Genomic DNA, 22167 nt, shown 5'->3' with positions numbered 1-22167 from the left:
ATTTTTCTCCCCACTGTGGTGATGTGATAATGTAAACAGCATGACCCGTCTTAGTAGGCAGTTTGAGAAAAATACGACTGCAAAAAAGTACGGGAGAATCCTTTTGCCATTTCCAGTTTAAACCAGGCTATGCTAGTTTAAATGTGTGTTGGTTCTTTAGAGTGTTAAAAAATGAACACCTAAATGCATTTTCTAGTACAGGAAGAATGAAGAGATTGACCAGATTTCCAATTTGGTTGCTGCCTTTGATGCACTTATTTAATGAAGTAGCCAGCAGTCAAATTTGAGCTACAAACACAAAAACGAAGCATACATCTCTTAAATTAAGTGTGTATTTACGCATCAAGGAGGAGGGTGGGAAGGATTATAAATAGTTGGACGAAGAAAAGTCAAAGAAAATTGAGTTCATGATTTCCCTGAGTGACTTGAGTTAAAAAAAAAAAATCCAAGGAAATATTTTGTGGATTTCATGGAAATAGTATACTTCAGCCGGTTCTTTTTTTACATAATTTAATCAATTTTTGGGGGCCATTCCAAAAAAAAGGAACAAATTATTAAAAGCACACACAGTCTTGCTGCCTTCTGCGAGGGACTCCAGATATTCACACAAAATACACCACAATTTGTTGAACAAGAAACTACTAGCACTTGGAGGGGTGCATATAATTATTGTATTAATTATTATAAGCATCCAGTTTAGTGAAGGTTATATATTAACAACATTCACAGATTTGGAAAATGTGTTTTGTTTTCATAACATGCAATTAAACATAACTGAGGCCAGTTTTAAACGAACAATGACAGCTACCTCCCATTACTGTACAGCAACTGACAAATGTGCAGTTGAACACAATGAGATATACTTATACAGCACATAAATTTAATCATGTTCAATGTGCTTTGGTTTTTCCCTTATTTAGGTGGATTACTCTGTAATTGCATCCCAGGCCGGAGCTACCCTGAATAATCTTATGAGCCACGCACAAGACCTTGTGGGCAAACTGCGTTCCCTACAGTTTGATCAGCGAGAGTTTGTGTGTCTCAAGTTCCTGGTGCTCTTCAGTCTGGGTGAGTAACGTCAACACGTAAGACTCATCCTTGAGATAATATTTGGATTTTCAGAAGGTCACTGGAAATCTCAGGAAAATAATAACTGCTACTTGACTTGATACAAAGAGCCAAGAAAGTGTGGAATGTGGAGTCAGGTGTGGAATGTTCTTCGGCTGTACGTCCAAGATCTGCACTGAGATAGCGTCTGTAACATTCAATATATAAGAGGACAAGAGGCTGTTTCTGGATGGTGCTCCTTTACAAACCTTTTTCTTTCCTTCGACAATCTTACAGGCTACTCATAGCTTCCACAAAATGTTTCCAATTGTATTAATTTCAGGTTAGAATTGTGTTGCTCAAATCACCAGACATTGTAAGATGCAACAATACAAGTTGCATTCAAAACTGCAACAGTAAGCATGTAAAAGGCACTGTGTTTCAGACCGCTATAAGTTGTGTAAGATCACTTGTGAATGTGAATGAAAGGTACAATACACAGTTTCTCATAAGAATTAAAAGTAACTTCTGTGTCTATGAGAAAGAAATTTAAACTGAGAAAATTAAACTGTACTCCATCTCAGTCATTTGCTTTGAGCTGATGCTTAGCTTAGCTATATTCTAATTTGAGCAATTGGAAGTGTAATAAAGCAAGCATCTTCAAATCTTAGTCTAAATTATATATATATATACACACACACACACACACACTGTATAAATCATATGTTTTCACTTTGCCACATACTAGACAAAAGCCTAATTATATTTATTCTGTACTAGGCCAAACCGGCCGTTATGTACTGGCGGGATTAATATTTGTATTATTTTGTTTGGCATGGAGTTGATTATCTAAATTATTTCTTGGAAACACCATACATAATGAAACATGCACCTGAGGGATGTGTATAGCCTCAGGCAATGTTCAGGCCAGCGCTGCAGAGCCAGAGTATAGGCTTGAGTGGGAAAACTAAGCCTGGAGATTAGACAGATGCTGATTGATATTTTTTTTTTTTCCAAAGCAGCATGATACATATGCACTAATCATATTAAAGAGGCAATTAATGAAGAAGTAAATAGAATATACTATGCCTGCTTTATAAAAACGTGTAAAGCCACATGCATGCATACGTGGTAGATAAATTAAATGAAATGAAGGCCATTAGTGTGGTAGAGCATCCTTAGACACTTCCTTATCCTGCCTTCTCTCCTCCCTCCACCTTTGTAATGTTTGGAGGGCGCTGACCTCCCCACCCGCACCTTGAAGGCTCTCCCGTGGAAATGCTCAGCTCTTCAAGGGCACCTAACCAGTGGGACACAATGAAACCCTGGGTCAAAGCAGCATGGATATATCTTAGCATGCAATAAATCACAACGCCTGCAATCAGCACTCAAACCCGCTGTTCAGACACCATAGACTGCCACATTAAATGTCTTGCCGCAGTTTTAAGAATACCGTTAAGATCTGAAATTAAAATCCTCAATTTCCCCCTCCCTCACTTTATTGTGCAGGGGGGGTTTAAAATACAGGGTTACTGTATTTATAAAGGAGAAAATATGTTTTATTATTTATCTTCATCAATATTTTACCCAGTGTATTGTTGATCTTTAGTGCATGCCACTGCAAAATGTTCTGTGTGAAACAGCAGTTAAACAAAATACACACACAAAAAAAGAATGAACTGTCAATCACAAGTCACAGGTATGACACTATAAGGGAGCAGACACCTTGCCTTTAGAATTCAATATTAAAGCTAATTTTTACTTTCAGAATAACAGTGTATTAATGTTTTCATAAATTGACAGTACATGAATAACTACTGTAAAGCTGACGTCTCTACTTAAAAATTCTGAAGAATTGTCAACAGCATTGAGTACAATTTAGAATTAAAATAATCAAAATACAATTACGAATCAGTTATAGAATGCATATTACAGTTCATTTGAATTGAAATAAATCAGTCAATGAAATACCTAAAATGGTGGATATGCTTGAAAAAGAAATGCTTACGTTTTTGCAGGTCCATAGGTTACATAGAAGTGTTTGCAAAGCCAACAATGATATAAATTGTTTGACAGAAGTCTGATAAATAAATTGGCAGATTATTGCCAGTGATTTGAATATTTTATTTATTTATTTTGGATAAGTGGTTATATTATTTTATTTTCCCTCATGATTGAGCCAAAGTCTTCTGCTAATTATTCTCCCCTAAAAATTATAACAGATAATAGACACAAATGCCTTCAAGCAAAAAGAGGGATCCATTTGGTGCCAAAGTCATTATGTTTTGCTTTTCCTGAAAATATTTTTGCGAGTATTGGCCTGGGACTGTTTGCTCTGCTGTGCTGATGGTCTCCCTACTCAATGTGCCTGCTCCACCTTATATAGGTACCAAAAGTCACAGAAAATTGTACAATAAAGCCAATAAAACTCTGATCTTCCTTCTTCTTGGGAATCCCCCCCCCCCCCAAGAAACATATTTTCTTCCTTAGAGATGCATGTTTGTCTTGTTTTACCCTAATTCTCTTCAGTTGGTTAGTTCTCACTGTCTCTGTATTATCTCATTCCAAAGTCCTGTTTACATCCGTATTTCCAGTACTTTTTTGATTCTATGTAGTTATCTCTGATTCAGCAATAATAGTTACCATGTTGCTGTGACTGACTCCTGTCCAGGAAAAATCAGAGGCAAGTTTTATTTGTATTTATTAGTTGTTTCCTTCATTTTAAAATTACTCCCTTTATTATAATATATAAGAACATGTATTTTGCATGCATATGTGTGCTCAATTATGATCAGTTATGCCATGTTTAGGACAACAAAGCCACTTCTACTGAATCCTGAAATACAGCCCTCACACATGCAAGGTAAAATCGGCCCTCGCTGCTGAGACATAAATTCTGCTGTTCCCAGGTACAATCTTAGACTCTCTTCATTTCTCACCTTTACAAATTAGACCTTTTAAAGGAAATCAAAGCTGCATTTCCCCTGGCCGATGTCCGTTATCCCCTATAGCTCTAACTCCGTGTTTCCTATCAGCAGACGAGCTCCACAATGATCCGTCAATGTCCATAAGTAAGGAGCGGTTTGTAAAGTCAAGTGTCAATAAAGAGAAGGTTAGACATTACTTGACCTGAGCACGGCAACTTGTCTTTGCGTGACTCCCAAAGTCAGGGGAGACGGCAGGCAACTGGCACCGCTCTCCTATCAGTCTTGGGCGTAAACAAATGCGCCTGCCATTTAAAGTTGAAGGCTTTATCAATGGGCATATAATTACAGAGAAGCTATTGATTTTCACAACCACTCAGTGTTGGGCCGGAGGATTTTGAAGGAGTGGGGCTGCCTTAGAGAGGAGGCACCAATCTGCCATGATATATAAAGAGAAGCCAAGTATTCCTCAGCGCCACAGCGTTTGCGGAATCTGCAATGTCTTTTTGCCGTCTTATTTTACCCTCAAGACAGGCCCGGTTGTCCAGTGCACATTAAATATACGGTCCTGGGATTTTGGCATAACCCCACTGTGCAGGGTCAGGCGCTGTCATTCGTAATTGTAAGTAAACCAGTCCCTCTATGACTTGTCAGAAACAAGTAAGCAAAAGAAACCCAGGCTAGTTTTGTAAGTGCTCCCAATGGATGGGAGATTTGCGGGCAGAGCAGTAAATAACCTCGTCTTTTCTGCTTTTAAAGAGAAACGAACTATGCGTGTTTCATGTGTGGCTGGAGCTTTGATTCCTGTGCTGGAGAAACATATCTTTAATTTCTATACATCTTGATCCCAATTTTGTGGCTGTTATAAGGCGACAGATGCTTTACATTTTCCAAACTATGCCATAGCAAAGGCACGGATGAAGAGTGAGGAATGTGTCACTCGAAATCGACTTGCCTTGCCCCCATGAATGTGTAAATGGTAGAGAGGGAGGGGGTTGTTACCTCCGTTTCATACTTTCGTTCTGACATGTTGTAATCTGACAGGGGAGTTGTTAGTTAAGCAGTAGATGTAAATGAATGACCCTCAACATCACGAGCCATGTTTTCTCATTAGCATTTTCAACACGTCTTGTGAAGTCCCTGCCCCTCGACAGGAGGGGTCACTTGCCAATCTGCTGAAACAACAAACTTGAAATCTGTTGTTTCTATTAAAAGGGTATTTTTTTTCTCCAAATTTAAATTCCCAGATATGAGACGCTAATTAAGAACACATGCCTTATTTCACTTGTCAGAATCAATGCACATATCTTCATAATGTGCAGGGGAGTTTGGTAATGTATGCATCGGAGTATAATGCTTGCAAATATCCATTTCCTGAAATTTATGAAATCATCTGAAATTCGGTCGGAATTGATTAACATTCAGAAGCTGCGACGGTTCAATATTTACGCCTCTGAGACCAGGCTGGGGCGAATAATGGTGCAGAAAACTGCTGCTATGTCTTAATTAAATGCAAGATAATAGGAGTAGGTTTTTCTAGTGAGCAAAGCAGTTTGGCAGTGACTGGCTGTAAGTCATCTCGAAGTTGTAAGTTTAAGTATAATCAATACATGCATAAAACAGGAGGGTTGAACCTGGCTGAGTTGAGGGAGCGCACAACTCGCTGGGGGTCACAAAACACCACAGATCTGAAAGAATGGAAAGAAATCAAATAAAATCAAGATGAAAATGAGAGAAAATAAAACAGAGATGCCTCTTTGACCTTTGCCATTGAAACTGGAGACCAGAACACAAGCCATTGGATGTAGAGTACTCTTGTAATTACAGACACAAGATATTTTTCTCCCTGTACTTCACTGAACTATGGCTCACTCTGAAACAACCCAGCAGTATCATTTGTCTGAATCTAAGAGTGCAAAAAGTAGCATGAAACAAACACTTATATCGGATAAATTGTGTAATTGTTACTTATAACTGTTGTCACTAGACCACAGACACCATCATTTGTCTCTTTAGGTTAAAAGGAGTACGGTGGCTGATAGTAGGTAGTCTGCCGGAATAGTGGATCACATGTATTCTTAGACTGTCTTTTAATTACCCATGATCCCTCATTGTTGTCATCTCTTCTGTAAGTTTTTGGTTTTCTGTAAGAATGTTGAATATAGAAATTCTGTAATTCAAACATCAGTTGATAATATATAGGTTTGATGAGCAGTGTTCAGACTTAATCAAGGTTTAAAAGCTCCAGATCCGAGAAATTACTTTGCTAGTACTACAGCAGATTGTTTTGATTACATGCAAACGTTGTCGAATTACAGCATTTCACCTCTGACCTCCATCCTTTTCTTACTACATAAGGGTATCTGAAATAAATTCCACCTTCTTCAGAAATATCAGCAGGAATTCTCTGCCGAAAACGCTCATGATATTGTATAAATTGCTTTTTTATTAAGGAGCACATCAACTACAGTGTTTTTCAGACTTACAGATACATCCTCACATCTTTTGTTTCCTTCTTTCTTAAAAAATATCTCCATGATATTCCTTAGTGACATTCCTACTGCCTAGGGAAGAGTTTCTATCCTAGGTTAGCTCTATGTTCATTTCAGCCGTGGTTTTAAAATGTAACAGGTTTAGCTGGTGAAGTGTAAAGTGTGAACAATGCATAAAAATGACTATGGTTAAGACTGCCATGAAAAATAATTATATTTAAAGCAAGATAACACAACACTGTTTTGGAGCAAAGTTATTGTAATTACACACATACTTGTCTGTTATCAGTCTACCAACTCCAGGGCTGGGAAGGCACTGTCCTGTGTGATGTACCTGTCAAAATATTTGTATTGACCTGTATTGTGCTAAGATGATTCAGGAGACAGTATAGCGTTCGGTCTTTACTGAAATCTGTATTCACATCCCCTTGCCTTATTATATCTTGTCAGTTTATTATAAAACATTAGGAGGGTAGAGTTTGGCAGGATTCAACGAAAGCACAGGGACACTTGCAGTAACCGTCTTATCGATTCCAGGGATAAATTCCATGATTTAGTGTCAAGGTATCTTGTATTTCCACATTCTCTGCCTCCTATGAAGCACTGTGCTTTCCTTTAGCTATTGATGTATCAACAATAACAGTTACAAGCGGCTACAGAAAAATCAATGGTGAACTTTTATTACTAGGTGCATAAAGTGTAGAGTACCAGCACCTAGGAATTTAGCAGTCAGCTGAAGCCAAGATTATGCACGTATCTGTCACTTATGATTTTTTTACTTATGCTTTCCAGTGAAATAATCAATTTTCAATTGTTTAAACTTTGTTTGCATCACAAAAAACATTTTTTATACAAGACTGTTGTGTTTTTCTGATACAAATAAAGAAATACATGAGGAAACGTACATGCTGGATTAAATATTGAAATAAAGATATGTTTGTTATGTTGTCATCCGTTATAATATATGGATGTCATGTGTAAAAACCTCAAAATGATGATTGGATAGTATGTATCAAAGACACTGTCCAGAAATGATCTATGATTCAAACATTTCACTCTGACGTTCAAATATGGAAGTTACATTCCCCATTCAAAATTTAACGTTAAAGTAAGCACAGATTAGGACAAAAGAGGTGTGAGTGCCCAGAACAGTGTCCATGCCAGGGGCACCAAGGACAGTTTGCCACCCTGGAGAAATAACCTGCAAGAATGAATGTGATCAGGGCACAGTGAGCACGTTATAAACAAAAGCCTTCCAGTTACTGTGGGAACGTCCTTCCCCCAAGTGAATGACAACCTGAATTATCTAAACAGTGAAAGAGCAACGGCTACTGTCGGGGTTTCCATTGATCAGTCCGTGTCCTGGCTTATTTAAACATTGCACACAAACAGAGATAAGGAGTTGCACAACCTCTACATAAAAACCTGTCATTTCTCTATCGATCTGGCAGAAAGAATTCTATGCCGTGGCCATCTATAAAATGCTGTCCAATTCGTAATAGAGCACATGGACACAGACGCCCCACTGTTCTCCTGGAGAAATGCTAACGTCATGCACGCCAAAAACGGGAAGGCATTAAAAAATACTTAGAGTTTTATAGCCACTGCTGAATTCAATAAGTGAAATTGTATCTTATAAAGATACTGCCTGCCACAGTCCACATATAGATCAGGTTTTATAGCATTTGTAAGTAATAATTTGAGGTTAATTCTGTTTTTTCATTACTTGTCAATGTCTTTAATCAAAAACTGAATAATCAATAATTCAATAGTCACTCCATTCCCTGTGTCCTTTTTAATTCTACTCCCCAACATAAAAAAAAGAGAAGGAAATATGGAGTTGAAATCTGAAGCTGTGCCTTCATGTCACAACTTAAACCGAAGCTTACAAATGATGTAACAGGTGCTCCATCAATGTCTCTTGTTCTTCGCCCCCCAACTTGAAGTCGCTGTAGTTTATTTAAAGTAACATTGTCTTCTGCTGCCCCGGACCGCCTCACCAGCATGTGTGGCTGACCGCGGCTGAAAATATTCCTCATCACTCATTGTCTTGAGTTACTGAAATAGTAAAGTAGAAATCCCTCGACAACTGCAGAAAGCACAACAATTGGGAAAAGTGCGATTGCTGCCGTAGCGTAGCAGGTTGAAGTTAAACAGAGATCAGTTTATAGAGAATACCATCTTGGAATCAGTATCATATTTCCCTGACTTGTAATGACCATTATGATGTGATGCCATATATGTGCACCTGGAATTTGTTTGTAGGCTTACCACACTATTCTAAAGTATGCTGTTATATGACATTTATGGGAATATTTGACGTATTTTCTTGCTGTTGCAATTGAGTGATCTTATTGAAAATGTTGCCTCTTCAGTAAGAAAGTCCTTAAGTTCAAAAAGGACATTTTAATTTGTGACAGCTGCATCTCTCTACTAAGAAACAACTCCTGAGCATGTAGGAACTGCAGTTTCTCACATTGCATTAGCTGGAGAATTCAATAAAACATGAGCTTGGACTGTTTTACACAATATCAGTGTTTTTTTTTTTTTTTTTTTTTTACTTTTTTCCCCCCTGCTTTACAAAGTGTCGCAAGTAAAGTGTGGGGCACAATTCATAGAGCAAACAGATAACATAATTAAAAAGCATTTCCTTGTACAGTATCTCGGGGTGTCAGTGACAGACCAAGCAGGCAAATCCCCCATCTGTCAAGTTACATTACTGGTGAGGGTGTAGAAACTGGTAGGGGAATTATATGCAACTTATATACAAATAAAAATAAAATGAATTTATTCTGTGTGCCATATGATACTGGGGACACGTTTGCAGGGAATGCAAATGACATCTGGTCCTTTAGTCAGCCTTACCCTGCTCATCATAAAATCAAAAAGCAACCTGGAGATGTGAAGAAAAATTTACGCTATGGATTAACTGTCCTTCACACAGAAAATATACATCCCCAGGCTCTCTGTTGAATTATTAATTCAAATTTGTCAAAAAAAGAAAGAAAAAAATATATATTGATGGGAACTTGCCTTTAATGACCTCATTAGGTGTGCGCGTTCGACTGCGGGTGGGATTTCTGCTGCTCCAGGATTTTACAGGAAGAGGGGATACTTGACCCCCGAATGATTTTCTGTCACTTTATCATAAACAACACTCCCTGCAAGCCCCATACACACATACACATAAAATGATTTGTGAAAACTCCTCTGAATGCAAACCAGTTTGTCTGGGACCGCTTAGAGGCAAATAAGAACAGCATAGGATGGTGGTTCATATTTACAGCGGGTTCATTTTAAGATCTTGTTTAAACAAGGACCACCTCAAACATTTTAACACTTCTCTTAAAAAATGCTTTCCCCTACAAAAATGCTGTCAAAACGAATCCGCTTTCGCACCACAAAGATTTCAGAAGGCAGACGTGAGACTGACATATAGAATATCTATTTTAACAAGTTCAAAATGTCTTATTATATGTATTTTTCAAAAAGTGTCTGATTACCCGCCCTCTCTGTGTTTTTTCAGTGTGTATATAAAGGGTGTTTTTAAAATGTAAAAGGTAATAAAAGAAATAAAGACTACAGCAACTCGAGTAGCCAAGGCGCCGTATTCCACATTTGTTTATTTTATATTTATGATTTGTCTTTTGCATGCTGTCATGTATTTTTTGACAGTGCATTTTTATTAGATTGGACCCAATCTTGAGCACATATATTATAGCCCAGATGAAATGAACGACCAAATAACAGTAGTTCAGTCGAATCATAGCAATGCTGCAGTAATGATCCCAACCGGGGCAAATGTGTTGTATACTTTATTTATGAGAGTAAGCAAAAGACAAAAGAATAACCTTGTGCGAATACAATTCAATTTTAAATGTGGTCATTTTAAAGATTTGTTTGTTTGGGCATTTTCATTCATTACTTTCTGTGTCGCAGAAAGGAGGTTTTGTGAAAATGGTTGGTTTATGAAGTTTTGACTTTCAATTCAGCAATGATAATAGAGTCTAGGGAAATTCAAATGAAGATAAATATCCCAAACGCCCTTATGAATTTCACTGAAATATTACACCCAGTCTATTAATTTGCAGACGGTTATTACACTCCTTTATAATTTGGGCCAAACCATTTTTAATCATTTCATGATATTCCTTAGACTTCCCAAAAGGAGAGAGGGCTGTTAATGAAACAGTTCATTGAATTTTTGCAACATTAAAAGGTTAGAGATCAAGGGCCCAGGAGAATACAACCCCTCAGAGGCAGTCATACTGAAAGGCATTTGTATCTGCCTGAGGGGACTCTTGATTTCTTATAGGAGGCTTAGCTAAGGCTGCACACTTCTGGACCGAAGGGATGGATACATTTTATGTGAGGACTTTCTGGTGTGTTAGTAGTGCATATATGATTCAGAACAAATAATATTTTGTTGGGATCAATACAATATAATGCCTGCAGTTGGCACCATCCAGAATATGACCTAAATGTATGTGTCCTGTATTTATAAACCCAGAAATACTACAGAGCAAGTCCAAAGGGCTTTTAAATACCTTGTTTATATACTGATCTCGGTTGATGTCTTTATCTTATAGTTTATACAACTGCACAATAAGTATTGGAGCATCGGTACCGGTAAAAATATTAAGTCGAGTTCCAGGTCTTTAAATAAATGGAATGAGTTGCATAGTAATTGAAAAATAACGTGTTAGGACCGTACACCCACATATAAGCATACGTGGCCAGGATTATAATTGGATTTGTTTTGTCTTCTCAGAGAACAACAAGCTTCAAAGTTTTCAGTATGAGAGGGGTCTGGGGTTTTCACTCTGTTACTCATGGTGATATTGCACTTGTCTTTCCAAGCAGGACTCGTAGCTCTTAATAACACACACGTCTGCCACAAAAGAATAAATAGATGTAAATATATTTCCCCACCTCTGGAGAAAGGATGGAGCCTTTCAGCTAGTATTTGTAGCAAGAAGTGTTTGTCTGTGCTTCTCTTGTAAATTTCATCATACCTAAGGCACTTTTCCCCCTCATTCGAATTGCTGAAAAAGTGGACTTGTCCTCAGGCAACATCACACAACCACTACCTGCTTAGCACAACAACTGGAGCTTAAATTTGACTTAATATATCCCCAACTGGATGTTCCTGTTTAATTCTCTTTCATATGAACCCATTGCTTTGTCCACAGACCAGACAGGCTAGTTGAACAAATTGAGCCTTCATCCTTTATTCTGACATGCTGACAAAACTTTGCTCCAACAGTTTATTTAAAATAAATCTCACCCTTAAGTTTGAACCCCAAGACTCTTCATAGACGTGAATGTAGGCAGAGAGTGATGATATATTTTTATTTTGTGTGTTTTGTCTTTAAACTGGACCTGTTTTTAGGACATTGATGAACTGTAGACAGTCATCATTAATCTTTGGTCATCAGTAATATCATGTTGAAGAAAGTTTCTCCTTGGATACACTTACCACCATATGCAGCCCTTAGTTTACTTATGAAGTCATGCAAGTGTCTGAGATGTATGTATTTATGATGTGTGTTTTCAAGAATTCATTCATTTTTAAAGCATATTACAACGGGAACAATATGCCACTGAACGTGTTAGTTTGCAGATAGCATTTTCCTCTGCGGTGTATTCATTCAAAGACCATATTAAAATGTAAGAACTACAGCATGTATCTACAAGAGATTGCTTGGAAAAAAAACTCCAGAAAGGACTCCACCTGGGGATATAGGAACGAAGAAGTAGACAGCTACTGGGAAGCATGCAATTCTTTAAATGTATCCATAGTAAAGTTTTAGAAAGAAGGAAGTCCCTGGCAAGATATTCAACTACCAGCTGCTCAGCTTCCACCAGTTAATATTAACAAGGAAGAAAAATAGCAGCATTATATGAGCCTCCAAAATAAGTCCCTACAATATTTGAATAAGATAAAATATACATGTCAGGAAGAGATTTAATCAGCTGAGGTGGAACTATTTCCTATATCACTAACTTGTTCAACCAAAAGCAAAACAAATACATATTAATAGAATCGTGACATCAGCATAATAGTCTAGCTTGTATTTTATGAAGCAGCACCAATTTACTCTCAGTGATTTAGCAGAAAAGCCACTGCCTGGTGAAAAAATGTTGGGTATTTTATTCAGCAATTGATTTAACAATTCAAATATTGGACTTGCAAATTCCTATGATGTACAGTACTACCTTTTGAAGGTTGATTAGCAATAACCTGTAGGACATTGCTCTCTGTCAGGATGAGCTATGTGTGTAATTGGCTTTCATTCTGAGCTACTCAGATTACGCGTGTGAAGTTAGTGCTTTATACGGTGAGTGTTCAGCAGAGAGGTAAATGGATTTTATTACTGCTGTAAAGAGTTATATAATGTTCCTTAACAGATTTGTGTCAGCCAGGAGCCTGTTAATCATGTCTAAAAATTTACAACACACCTGATTACAATAGGACATAAAATTCTCTCCCTCACTTAAAAGCGCCATCAGAAGCTGGTAGCGAGATCTTGCTACATACCTCTGATCCTTTGTACCACCGCTGCTATCTGTAAATGTACATGAATGTGAATTGTGAATGTAATTTAGAGATTGGCTTTTATATATATCATTGTATGCTAAACCATGTGTCTAAAGGCTATATAGGTTTTCTAGTCTAATTTAGATACGTTATCTGAGAGAAAGAGTGAGAAAATGTATATATTCTGAAATTGGATTGTTTAATTAATCTGTTGAAAATATAAATTCCTCTGCAAATGGTTTTAATACCAATTCTTTAAATAATACCGTATTTATTTATCGTTTTGCTTACAAACTCGACCTGATTTGGATGGAACGTATGCTTGAATTATAAAACAACACATTCACAAGAAGAAGAATAAAAGTTAGTAGTATGAAAAATGTAATGTTTTCCCTCCTAAGAGATGCAAACCATTTTTTTTTTGAGTGAAATGTGGAATTTTAAAATTCTTTCTAATTAAAAAAGAAACGCATTTCAGCATATTGGTTTTTAAAAAAACAAAAAAAACCTGTTGTATATGTATGTATAGGGTCGAATGCAGCAATAACTAGTCAAATGAACAATATATTCCACAAGACCTAAGGGTTTACTCTTCAGCCGCAATGTAAAAATGCACAACACCCCTCTGTGTGTTCAGAGAGGCTGTTTCATGTAAAAAGTTGATAATTAGTCCCAGAGTGAATAATGTAGAGTGGAAGATAAGAGATTGTTACTTACCGTACAAGCTACAACCTGCTTTTCTCACTGGATAAGATTCATGATAATATGATATTCTGCATTTATCAGAGGCATGATCTGACTGTTTTCTTGCAACAAAAATCTAAACACACACACACACGCAAATATATATATATATATAAATATATATATATATATATACATGTTTGAAAGCTGTGTCAATAATAATAGTCATAACATATGAAACACACTCAAAAATGATGCCATTGTCACAGCTCCAATGATTTTGTTTTTATTTTTCAAAAGGAGTCACATAATTAGCAATTAAAATTGAGCTTTTTTGCATAATGTTTCTCTAATTAGCCTGAAATACCCATTCAGCTGTGAATCTCTGTAGTTTTAAGCCGGTCTCCCACTTCTTCAACCCCAAATTGCTAAATAGCATATCATGCCACTCTTACAATGAAACCATGGTAACATTTTTGAAAAAGGTCTTTTACAAATTAGACATTCATTGTATAATTGAATACACAAAAAAGATTAATAATACTACCAAAGAGATCAGTTCAGGTGTCAATAGTAATACTGATACATAATGATGTATACTCTTAGATTCCTTTTAAGTGTATATAAGTAGAGAAGATATTTATGTCATATCAACTGATTCTTGTTTTTGTATTTTAAGAGTGTTGGACTTAGAGGTCAAATATGATAATAGAAAATATATTTATCATCCGTTAAAAGGTAATTTTAATCAATATTTGTATTATGGAATTATATACTGTTATGTTAAAGAGTGTGGAAACAAAATGTTCATTTCAGAACAAATTACACAGAACTATACCTGATGTTGTGATGCGGAAACAGACCAATACTTGCTATTTGTGTATTTGAAAGGAAATATTTCAGGAATTCTTCATAAAGATTTGTACTGGTTAATGAACTACAGTGTAATGTGATACGATCCATGTGATATTCTAGTTTGATGATTACTTCTTTCCGAACTAAGTTCTACAGAGGTTTGTTTGATTGGTCAAGTTCTTATGATCTGATTTTATGGGACCGAGCAAACTGGGCTTTCACAGAGAAAAGGGCTCAGCAGATTTCAGTGATAAAGTACTGGTAGTTCCCTGTGCGTATCAAGCCTACAATGTCCTGGTGCTAATAGCAGGTGCTTGGGACACAAATGTAAAAAGGCCATATTGCCCAAACCTGTTTTTACAGATTAAATCTATTCTTAAAAAATATATATTGGTGAGAGGCCATTTTATTATTATATATTTTAACAATGGCAAAAAATTATCATGTAATATTTAATGTAGGCATTCTAAACTGTCTTTGTCTGGCAAATTTAATTAGTTTTTTGCTACAACATTAAGAGATTGATGCCTAATGTTAACGAGACCTTTGCAGTGGGTGCTTTTATCCCACCCTGTGGCTGTAGGCAGTGTCAGTATAAGCCCAGATGTACCAACCCCGAATATTAATATGTAAATATATTAAATACATTATATTCATTAACAAGTAGAAAAATCCAGGGGAGACCTTTATCCAGTAGAGGATTGACCAAGACAGCTGCTGAAGATACACACACACACACACAATGTAAGAAAGTGGTAAATTGTGTGTTTTACTGTAGCCCCGTGTCCTGACTTTGCCTCTGTGTGTCACGTGTGGGTCAGACAGCATCCCTGTACACTCCAGGCTCCGAAGGACTGCGTTTTCATTCACCGAAGCTCATTAGTCACTGATGTATTTTCTTTTCCGCGAGAGCCGGTGGTGGGGCAGATTATTTCGGGAGCCGCTGGAGTGTGCCAGATGGTTCGTTAGCGCTGGCCGGGCAGGTCAGAGTCTTTCAGGATCATTTGGACGTGTCAGGTAGACACAGGAACCCTGTCAGCCTCTATTAGAATTAACTGCGGAGGGGTTCCCGGTGCAAACTCAACCTAGGGTCAAAAGAATTAATAAAAGATCATATGCAGCCCGGTCTATGCCATATTAAATGGAGGATTACACCAGGGATTCATTAGATCGCCATATATAATACTATAGCAGCTTTAGACATTTAGACATTTTATTTCTGCGGGATACAGAATCGCCTCTTCCACTGGGTGGTTATTTTCTCTGTGAAGCGTATGTGTAAATAGTGAAATAGTAAAAAAGTAAATAAGGATTTAATTTCTTAAGGTTGAAAAATACATATTGATGCCTCACTATGACATTACTTGCTATCCAAAAAGCTTTCAGAGTAATACAGTTTATGTATATCAAGTTTTCCTTTTCCTCTTCTATTAATATAATCGTTTGAAAGTATTGTAGCATTCTGGGACTTTTCTGGGACTCTTAAGTTAAATGGTGTGTTTGTGTGTCTGTCAGTTCTGTGGGGGGATGGGACAGATTGATTGGGGGTTTGATTAGTGTGCAGGAAATTGTAGGTTCCTGGGTCAAAGGCTGACCTCAAAGAGGTTTGGGGTGAGGGGATTAATAGGGGTGCCCCGGTCCCTAGATTCAGACTAGTCTTACCTAGTGTAGCGCCTGTAAAACTGCCTTATGCAAATAAAGCTGCTGCTCAGTTCATTATCCTCTGTTTATTTCTTGATTATAAGACATTTAAATTATCAGTGTACATCCAAATAACAAATGTGTAACTTACTCTCAACATAACAAACATCCAGATTTATTTTTTATGTTTTTTTTAAAGAGTCAGAGATGGATGTTAAAAGTCCACAAGCTGAGAGATACAATCCTGCAAAGCGGGAGTAGGTAGTATCTCAAAATGGAATGAGTGATGTTTGCGAGAGCGCTCAAGAACCTTTCGTTCCTTAGAAAGAAAAAAGGATGAGAGAGGGCTTACAGTATTGTACTAAACGGCCCGTCTGCTTCTCTTTACAGATGTGAAGAATCTGGAGAACTTCCACCTTGTCGAGAGCGTTCAGGAGCAAGTCAACGCGGCTCTGCTAGACTATATCATGTGCAACTACCCTCAGCAAACGGACAAGTTTGGCCAGCTCCTGCTGCGGCTCCCGGAGATCCGCGCCATCAGCATGCAGGCCGAGGAATACCTATACTACAAGCACCTGAACGGAGACGTGCCGTGCAACAACCTGCTGATCGAGATGCTGCATGCCAAGCGAGCCTGAGTGACTGTGACTCTTCTACAGATCCTTCTACCAAAAACACCGCGACCTCCTCACGCCCTGCACACACACACACCCACCCCGAGAAAGTACTCAGAAACAACTCCGCCCACCAGATCCCAGCAACCGAGACTCGGTCAGACAGACCAGTCGTCGTCGTTGTTTCTGTTTTTTTTGTTTGTTGTTGTTCTCGTTGTTGTTTGTTTGTTTCTTTGGAGATGGTATAGACATTGCTATATTCTGGGACCCTGGTTGTCGGGGTGTCAAGACCATGGATCAGTTGTAAAAGAGACTCAAAACCGCGTAGAGCTTACTGACACAAACAGACATTTAATTCTGATCAAAGTGATGTAACAAAAACTTACAGACGAATACTAAAGATTGAACAAAACCCAAGGGAATCGTGCACTTATTACGGAGGAGATGAGACCATTGTGCAAGTTAGAGACTGCCTCTGGAGAGGCCGGTGGGACTGGGGTTGGCAAAGCATTTTGTAAGTAGTGAATCCACTCAACTGAGTTCATGATTTTGGACAATTGGTACTGTATCCGAATGAGGCTCCGACGGTTGTCCAACTCAGGAGGCCGATTCATTTCCATTGTTAGATGCCCAAGAGCTTCAAAATCACAAGAGACCCGAGAGAAACGACAAGGACACACCGGGTCATTGATTATGATACACGTGATTTTCTCCTTCAACCCTGACATAGACTTGTTTGCAGCCCCCCACCAAAAGAAAATTCAATTTCCCCGTCACTTTGAAAGGGCATTATTTCTTCTTCCTGGTCATTCTGAGGAGTGCTTTTCCATCATCACTGATTTAATTTCACCTGTTTCCACAGAAAATGAAAAAAAAAAAAACTCTTCAGAGATGTGCACTCTAGTTATGTGTGTGGAAAAATAAAAAACATTACAGAAAATAAGACTCGGTACAATTACAGTAAACACTACAGTATTGGAGATGTAAATCCTGGTCCCATTTCTTATGTGCAGCCGTTCCAATGGGAACAGCTACCGACAACTATGAATATGGACTGAAAGTACTGGTTACCTCAGAAACAAAACGTTTTCAACTGCTACACAAAAATTTAATATACAGATACCCCTGGCATGAGAGCAAGGAGAAATACTGCCCCTGTCAATACTAGACCAAAGCCTGCTGCAGAACAAAGTGTGGTGATAAAAAAAAAAACTTAAATATCAGTATTATAAATTTGTGATGTCACAGTTACGTGAGTCTTGCCTTATTTCATTACCATGCTAGCTAACCGTGCAGATGTGAATTAAAATATGTAAAAGAAAAATAAAATATAAAGTATTAATGTTGTAAAATTCAAAAGATGCAAAAGGTGTTTACATTTGTTAGGTCCTGGGGGAGAGAACTGTGATGGAGCGAATTGCAAAGCAATGATTTTCCTTAATTTTGTTCTTCTGGTTTGTTTTATTTGGTTTGTATTTTTAACCAGTACTTAATTATGTCGTGAGACACTAAAATCAAAACAGGAATCTCACTTAAAACTTAAATTTTTAGGTAGATCTGTTGGCCTCATGACCACTTTTAGAGAATGTATAAAGTTTTTTTTTTTTTTTTTTAGTTTCTACTATTCAATTTTTGTAGGACTGATTTCTTTTTTTATTTTCATAGTTTAGTTTATATTGTATATCACTGTTTCAACTGTAAACAATTCAGATAATTTATTGCTTCTTGGTTTCATCCTTGTGAATGACAGAACGAGGAGTATTAAAGCCAAATATATTGTTTACTGTAGCATGTTTAAAAATTAGTGTTGAAATGCAGTTCAGGGACAAAACGATGATCTTAAAAAATATCACAGTTAATTAGATTAAATGTCTATCGGTCTCAACTGTACAAGTTTAAAAGAAAGTATCATATTTGATTCTAATGTAAATGATGTGACTCGTTGCATCAGCTTTCTACACTTGATTTATGATGGCTTAATTCTAACATTTCAGACTTTTCCTGTGCATTGTATATTATATACCAAAGACTGTCCGTTAGTTATATTTTCTCTCGTTCCATGATGCCTAACGATGAATGGGTAACAACACAGATACTACACATTTCAATGGCAACAATGCCCTTTTCACTGGTACCGTTATTCAGCACCTGCATTCCCCAAGCTCAATTTAGTTCTGTAGTTAGTGTTTTATATAACTTTGTGAAACATATTTTCTTCAGTACATCCACATTTTCTTACTGAGCCCTTAACACATAAGTTGCCTATTGAGAGGAGCAATGAACTTACAGAACCAAAATCAAAATCAGAGTTTGTTTATGGTAAAATCTTTGAACAATCCTTTGTTATAATCTGCAACACACCGAGTTAAAGAAATCCCCTTTTGTAAACCATGTACCTTCAGAAACAGGAAAGTTCTCATTCAAAGGTAATCCAAATTGATTAGCTTTGTCATGCATTTTCTAATTCTTATTTATCATAATGACCTCTCGTTTGCTTCTCAAAAGACACCCTCTGTTGAATGAAGACTTCTGATAAATGTTTTCATAACCCTCATTGTATTAGGCCCACCTTGTAGTGTCTTTCAAGTCGTGACAGATATACAATTTAAAGAACAAAATTCCTTCTGAGCAGGATAATAATCTTAATAATGATAATAATAATTAAAATAATAATAAAGTGCAAAATCTTTGGCTTTAGCTGATTGATTCTTGTGACTGACTTTTTTCTATATTTGTGTGTGTAAAGACAATCTGTATTGTCCCCACGTTGTGTGTTACAAATGTTCTGCAGCTGCCTTGGATATCAAACGTTCACCTCCTCCTCAGTGTGCAGATCCTCAGCTCGGCTCTGAAACTCTGCCGCTGGAATGACACATTTTTATGTCATTTCTTTGCCAAGAGTTTCTTTTTCGCTCATGGAATTTTTCCTCACATTTCAATAAATAATTATATGCCAAGCACTCTTTCGGCTTTGTAGTTCCTTTAAAAACTGCGAGATAAAAAGACATTAAAGTGTGCACATTTCCACTGCCTTAAATAATCAAGAAACATGTTTCTCCTTCTCTTGAAAGCACTTCAGATGTGTGAATTTTATTAGAAAAGGCAGCAAAGTAAAGAGAGTTTGGGAGGTCAAACACTACTTGAAGACTTGTGTATCGGAGCTGTCAAGTATTAAAACACTTTGAGATGGGAGAAGTGTAAGACTCCAACAAGACTTTACACAGCACATCCATACGTTTTTCTATTTATTTTTTATTTTGTAGTAAGCCATGACAATTCTGATGAGTCGATATAGCGAGACGCACTGTAGTATAAATTAATGTAGCGGACTGAAATAAAGTTAAACAATCACGGCCAACATCAAACTGTTGCTCGGTTTTGTGAAAGACACTTGGGAACGTGGGGTTTTACAGCTGGGTTTTACATTTCAATCTGACAAGAAAATACCAAAGCAACAATTTCTTCAAATGCAGAAAAGTAAATATCCAGAATATTAAACATTTCTTCACTTTTACCAGTTATGCTTCACAGTGCCTCAATAATTGAAACTTACAATCGAGTAAGCTGTGAAAAACAAAAATGACTGCTTGTGCTTTCATTATGGTTGTACAATTTTGTTACTATTAGTAAATCCCGTTTAACAACCAGCAAAGGACTAGTCAGAGAATCCGAGGTAAAGATCATAATAATTATTTTCTGGTACTAAGTTATTAAATTAAGACCTACTTAAGGCAGATTGTGTTCAGCCTGATGTGCAGGGCCGACTACACGACTCCAGCCTGGTCTGGAGTACAATGAAGGTTCGCTCAGTCACCCGGGTCCTTATATGTGCCTGGTTATTGGATTCACTACCAGTATCTATGGATGTGAAGGATATTGTGACTACGCCGTCTTCACACAAGACAAACAACAGTGATAATAACAGCATTCATGATCTCATATCACCTTGTATGCAACAAAGCCACACATATACGCAAGATCAAGGTATCGAACAACTTAAAACAAAGGCACACAAGTACAATCTATTGCTCCCAACACATTTAAAGCCTTGAAGGTCAAGCATGCTTATAGGGAAGAATTGGAATGTATGCATTCATCTCCAAAAAGTACTGAGCGCATCTGACGATGTGCGGGAGACTGCGGACTGGGGGGAGATGCCAACTGTTGCCAAAGTCCCCTACAAAGACCCCGAGGCGAGAAAATGCAGAATGGATAACAGTCTCACCACAGCAGGGATAAGACTGCTTCATCTTTTAGACCATCCAGTAGGTCAATAATTGTGTTGCTGGTCTTTAGTCTGTACCTGTTCCTGTTTGTTCTTTTGGATTTGGTGAGGTTACAGTGTTTTTCCCACATTGAGAGAATTGTTGACTGCGACTGATTAAAACACGTTTTCAAATTTCTAAATGACACAATGGTGAGTGTCGCTAAGGTTGCTAGTTTCAGTACATCTCATTTGAATAAATGGTACATCACACATAATTAAATATAATTCATGGCTTAATAACCAATACATTATTTCTGCAAATCAGTCCATTTAACAAAGCAAAATCATTGTGCTTGTTAAGCGCATGTCACCTAATATTTCCAACACGTTTGCGAACAAACATGCAATCCTTTAGAGTTCAAATCATTGCTGTCCTGTTGTTATCAAGTAATAAGCATCACTACTTGAATTATTACATAATATTTACAGAAAAAAAAACTTGTTATTAAGGCTTCATTTTGAAAACAGGAAATTTAAACACCCTTTAGACTGATTTCCAAAAATACTTCATACACAGTACAATTTGAATGTGAAACTTATACATCAGTTTCCAATTTGTAGGATTTGCAAATATATCCCAGACATGCCTCCGCTAAAACATATTATGAAGTGTAATTATATGTAATTGATCAGGCGCTATTATAGAAAAAACTATACAAGTAATAAGGAAGCAGAGATTGTCCACACCATATAATCATTAAAATTACAGATTCATTAACAATTTGTGCTTAGACCAAATCAAAACCTTGACCTCCCTACAAACCACAATAAGCAAACCTGTATTCTATTGCATTTGTATTTAAGCAGTAGGAGTGGTTTCTGACTAAATGAAACTGCATTAAGGTACAAGTTTGTAATTTGCGAATTACATGTAGGGCAACGTTTTCATTTGATTCAGGTCTATGTCAAGAAATAAAAAAATCAACATTCTGTGCATTCAGAGTTCAATATGACATTTTTTTATCTAGTTTTGTTTTAGTTTTTCATATTGCAATTTTTTATTGTCAGAGATTATGTTTTATGTTAAGTATTTTACAAAGTAATCCAATATTTTTAATCAATGTATAATTCATTAATTAACCACCAAAGAAAATGAATAAGG

At 37.0% G+C, this 22167-nt stretch overlaps 1 protein-coding gene across 1 annotated transcript in view; it reads left to right on the top strand.

Moving 5' to 3' along the window:
* The window catches only part of nr5a2 (nuclear receptor subfamily 5, group A, member 2), a 54834-nt gene extending 35075 nt beyond the window's left edge, over nucleotides 1–19759 (top strand). The window contains exons 7-8 of the mRNA XM_066692081.1: nucleotides 921–1068; nucleotides 16575–19759. Of these exons, the coding sequence (XP_066548178.1) occupies nucleotides 921–1068; nucleotides 16575–16822 (396 nt within the window). The 3' untranslated portion in view covers nucleotides 16823–19759. The remainder of the gene's footprint in view (nucleotides 1–920; nucleotides 1069–16574) is intronic.
* Nucleotides 19760–22167: the final 2408 nt, after the last annotated feature.

The sequence above is a fragment of the Amia ocellicauda genome, chromosome 19 (genome assembly GCF_036373705.1).
Source record: "Amia ocellicauda isolate fAmiCal2 chromosome 19, fAmiCal2.hap1, whole genome shotgun sequence".
Classification (NCBI taxonomy): Eukaryota; Metazoa; Chordata; class Actinopteri; order Amiiformes; family Amiidae; genus Amia; species Amia ocellicauda.
This window is presented reverse-complemented; position numbering and strand designations above follow the sequence as displayed.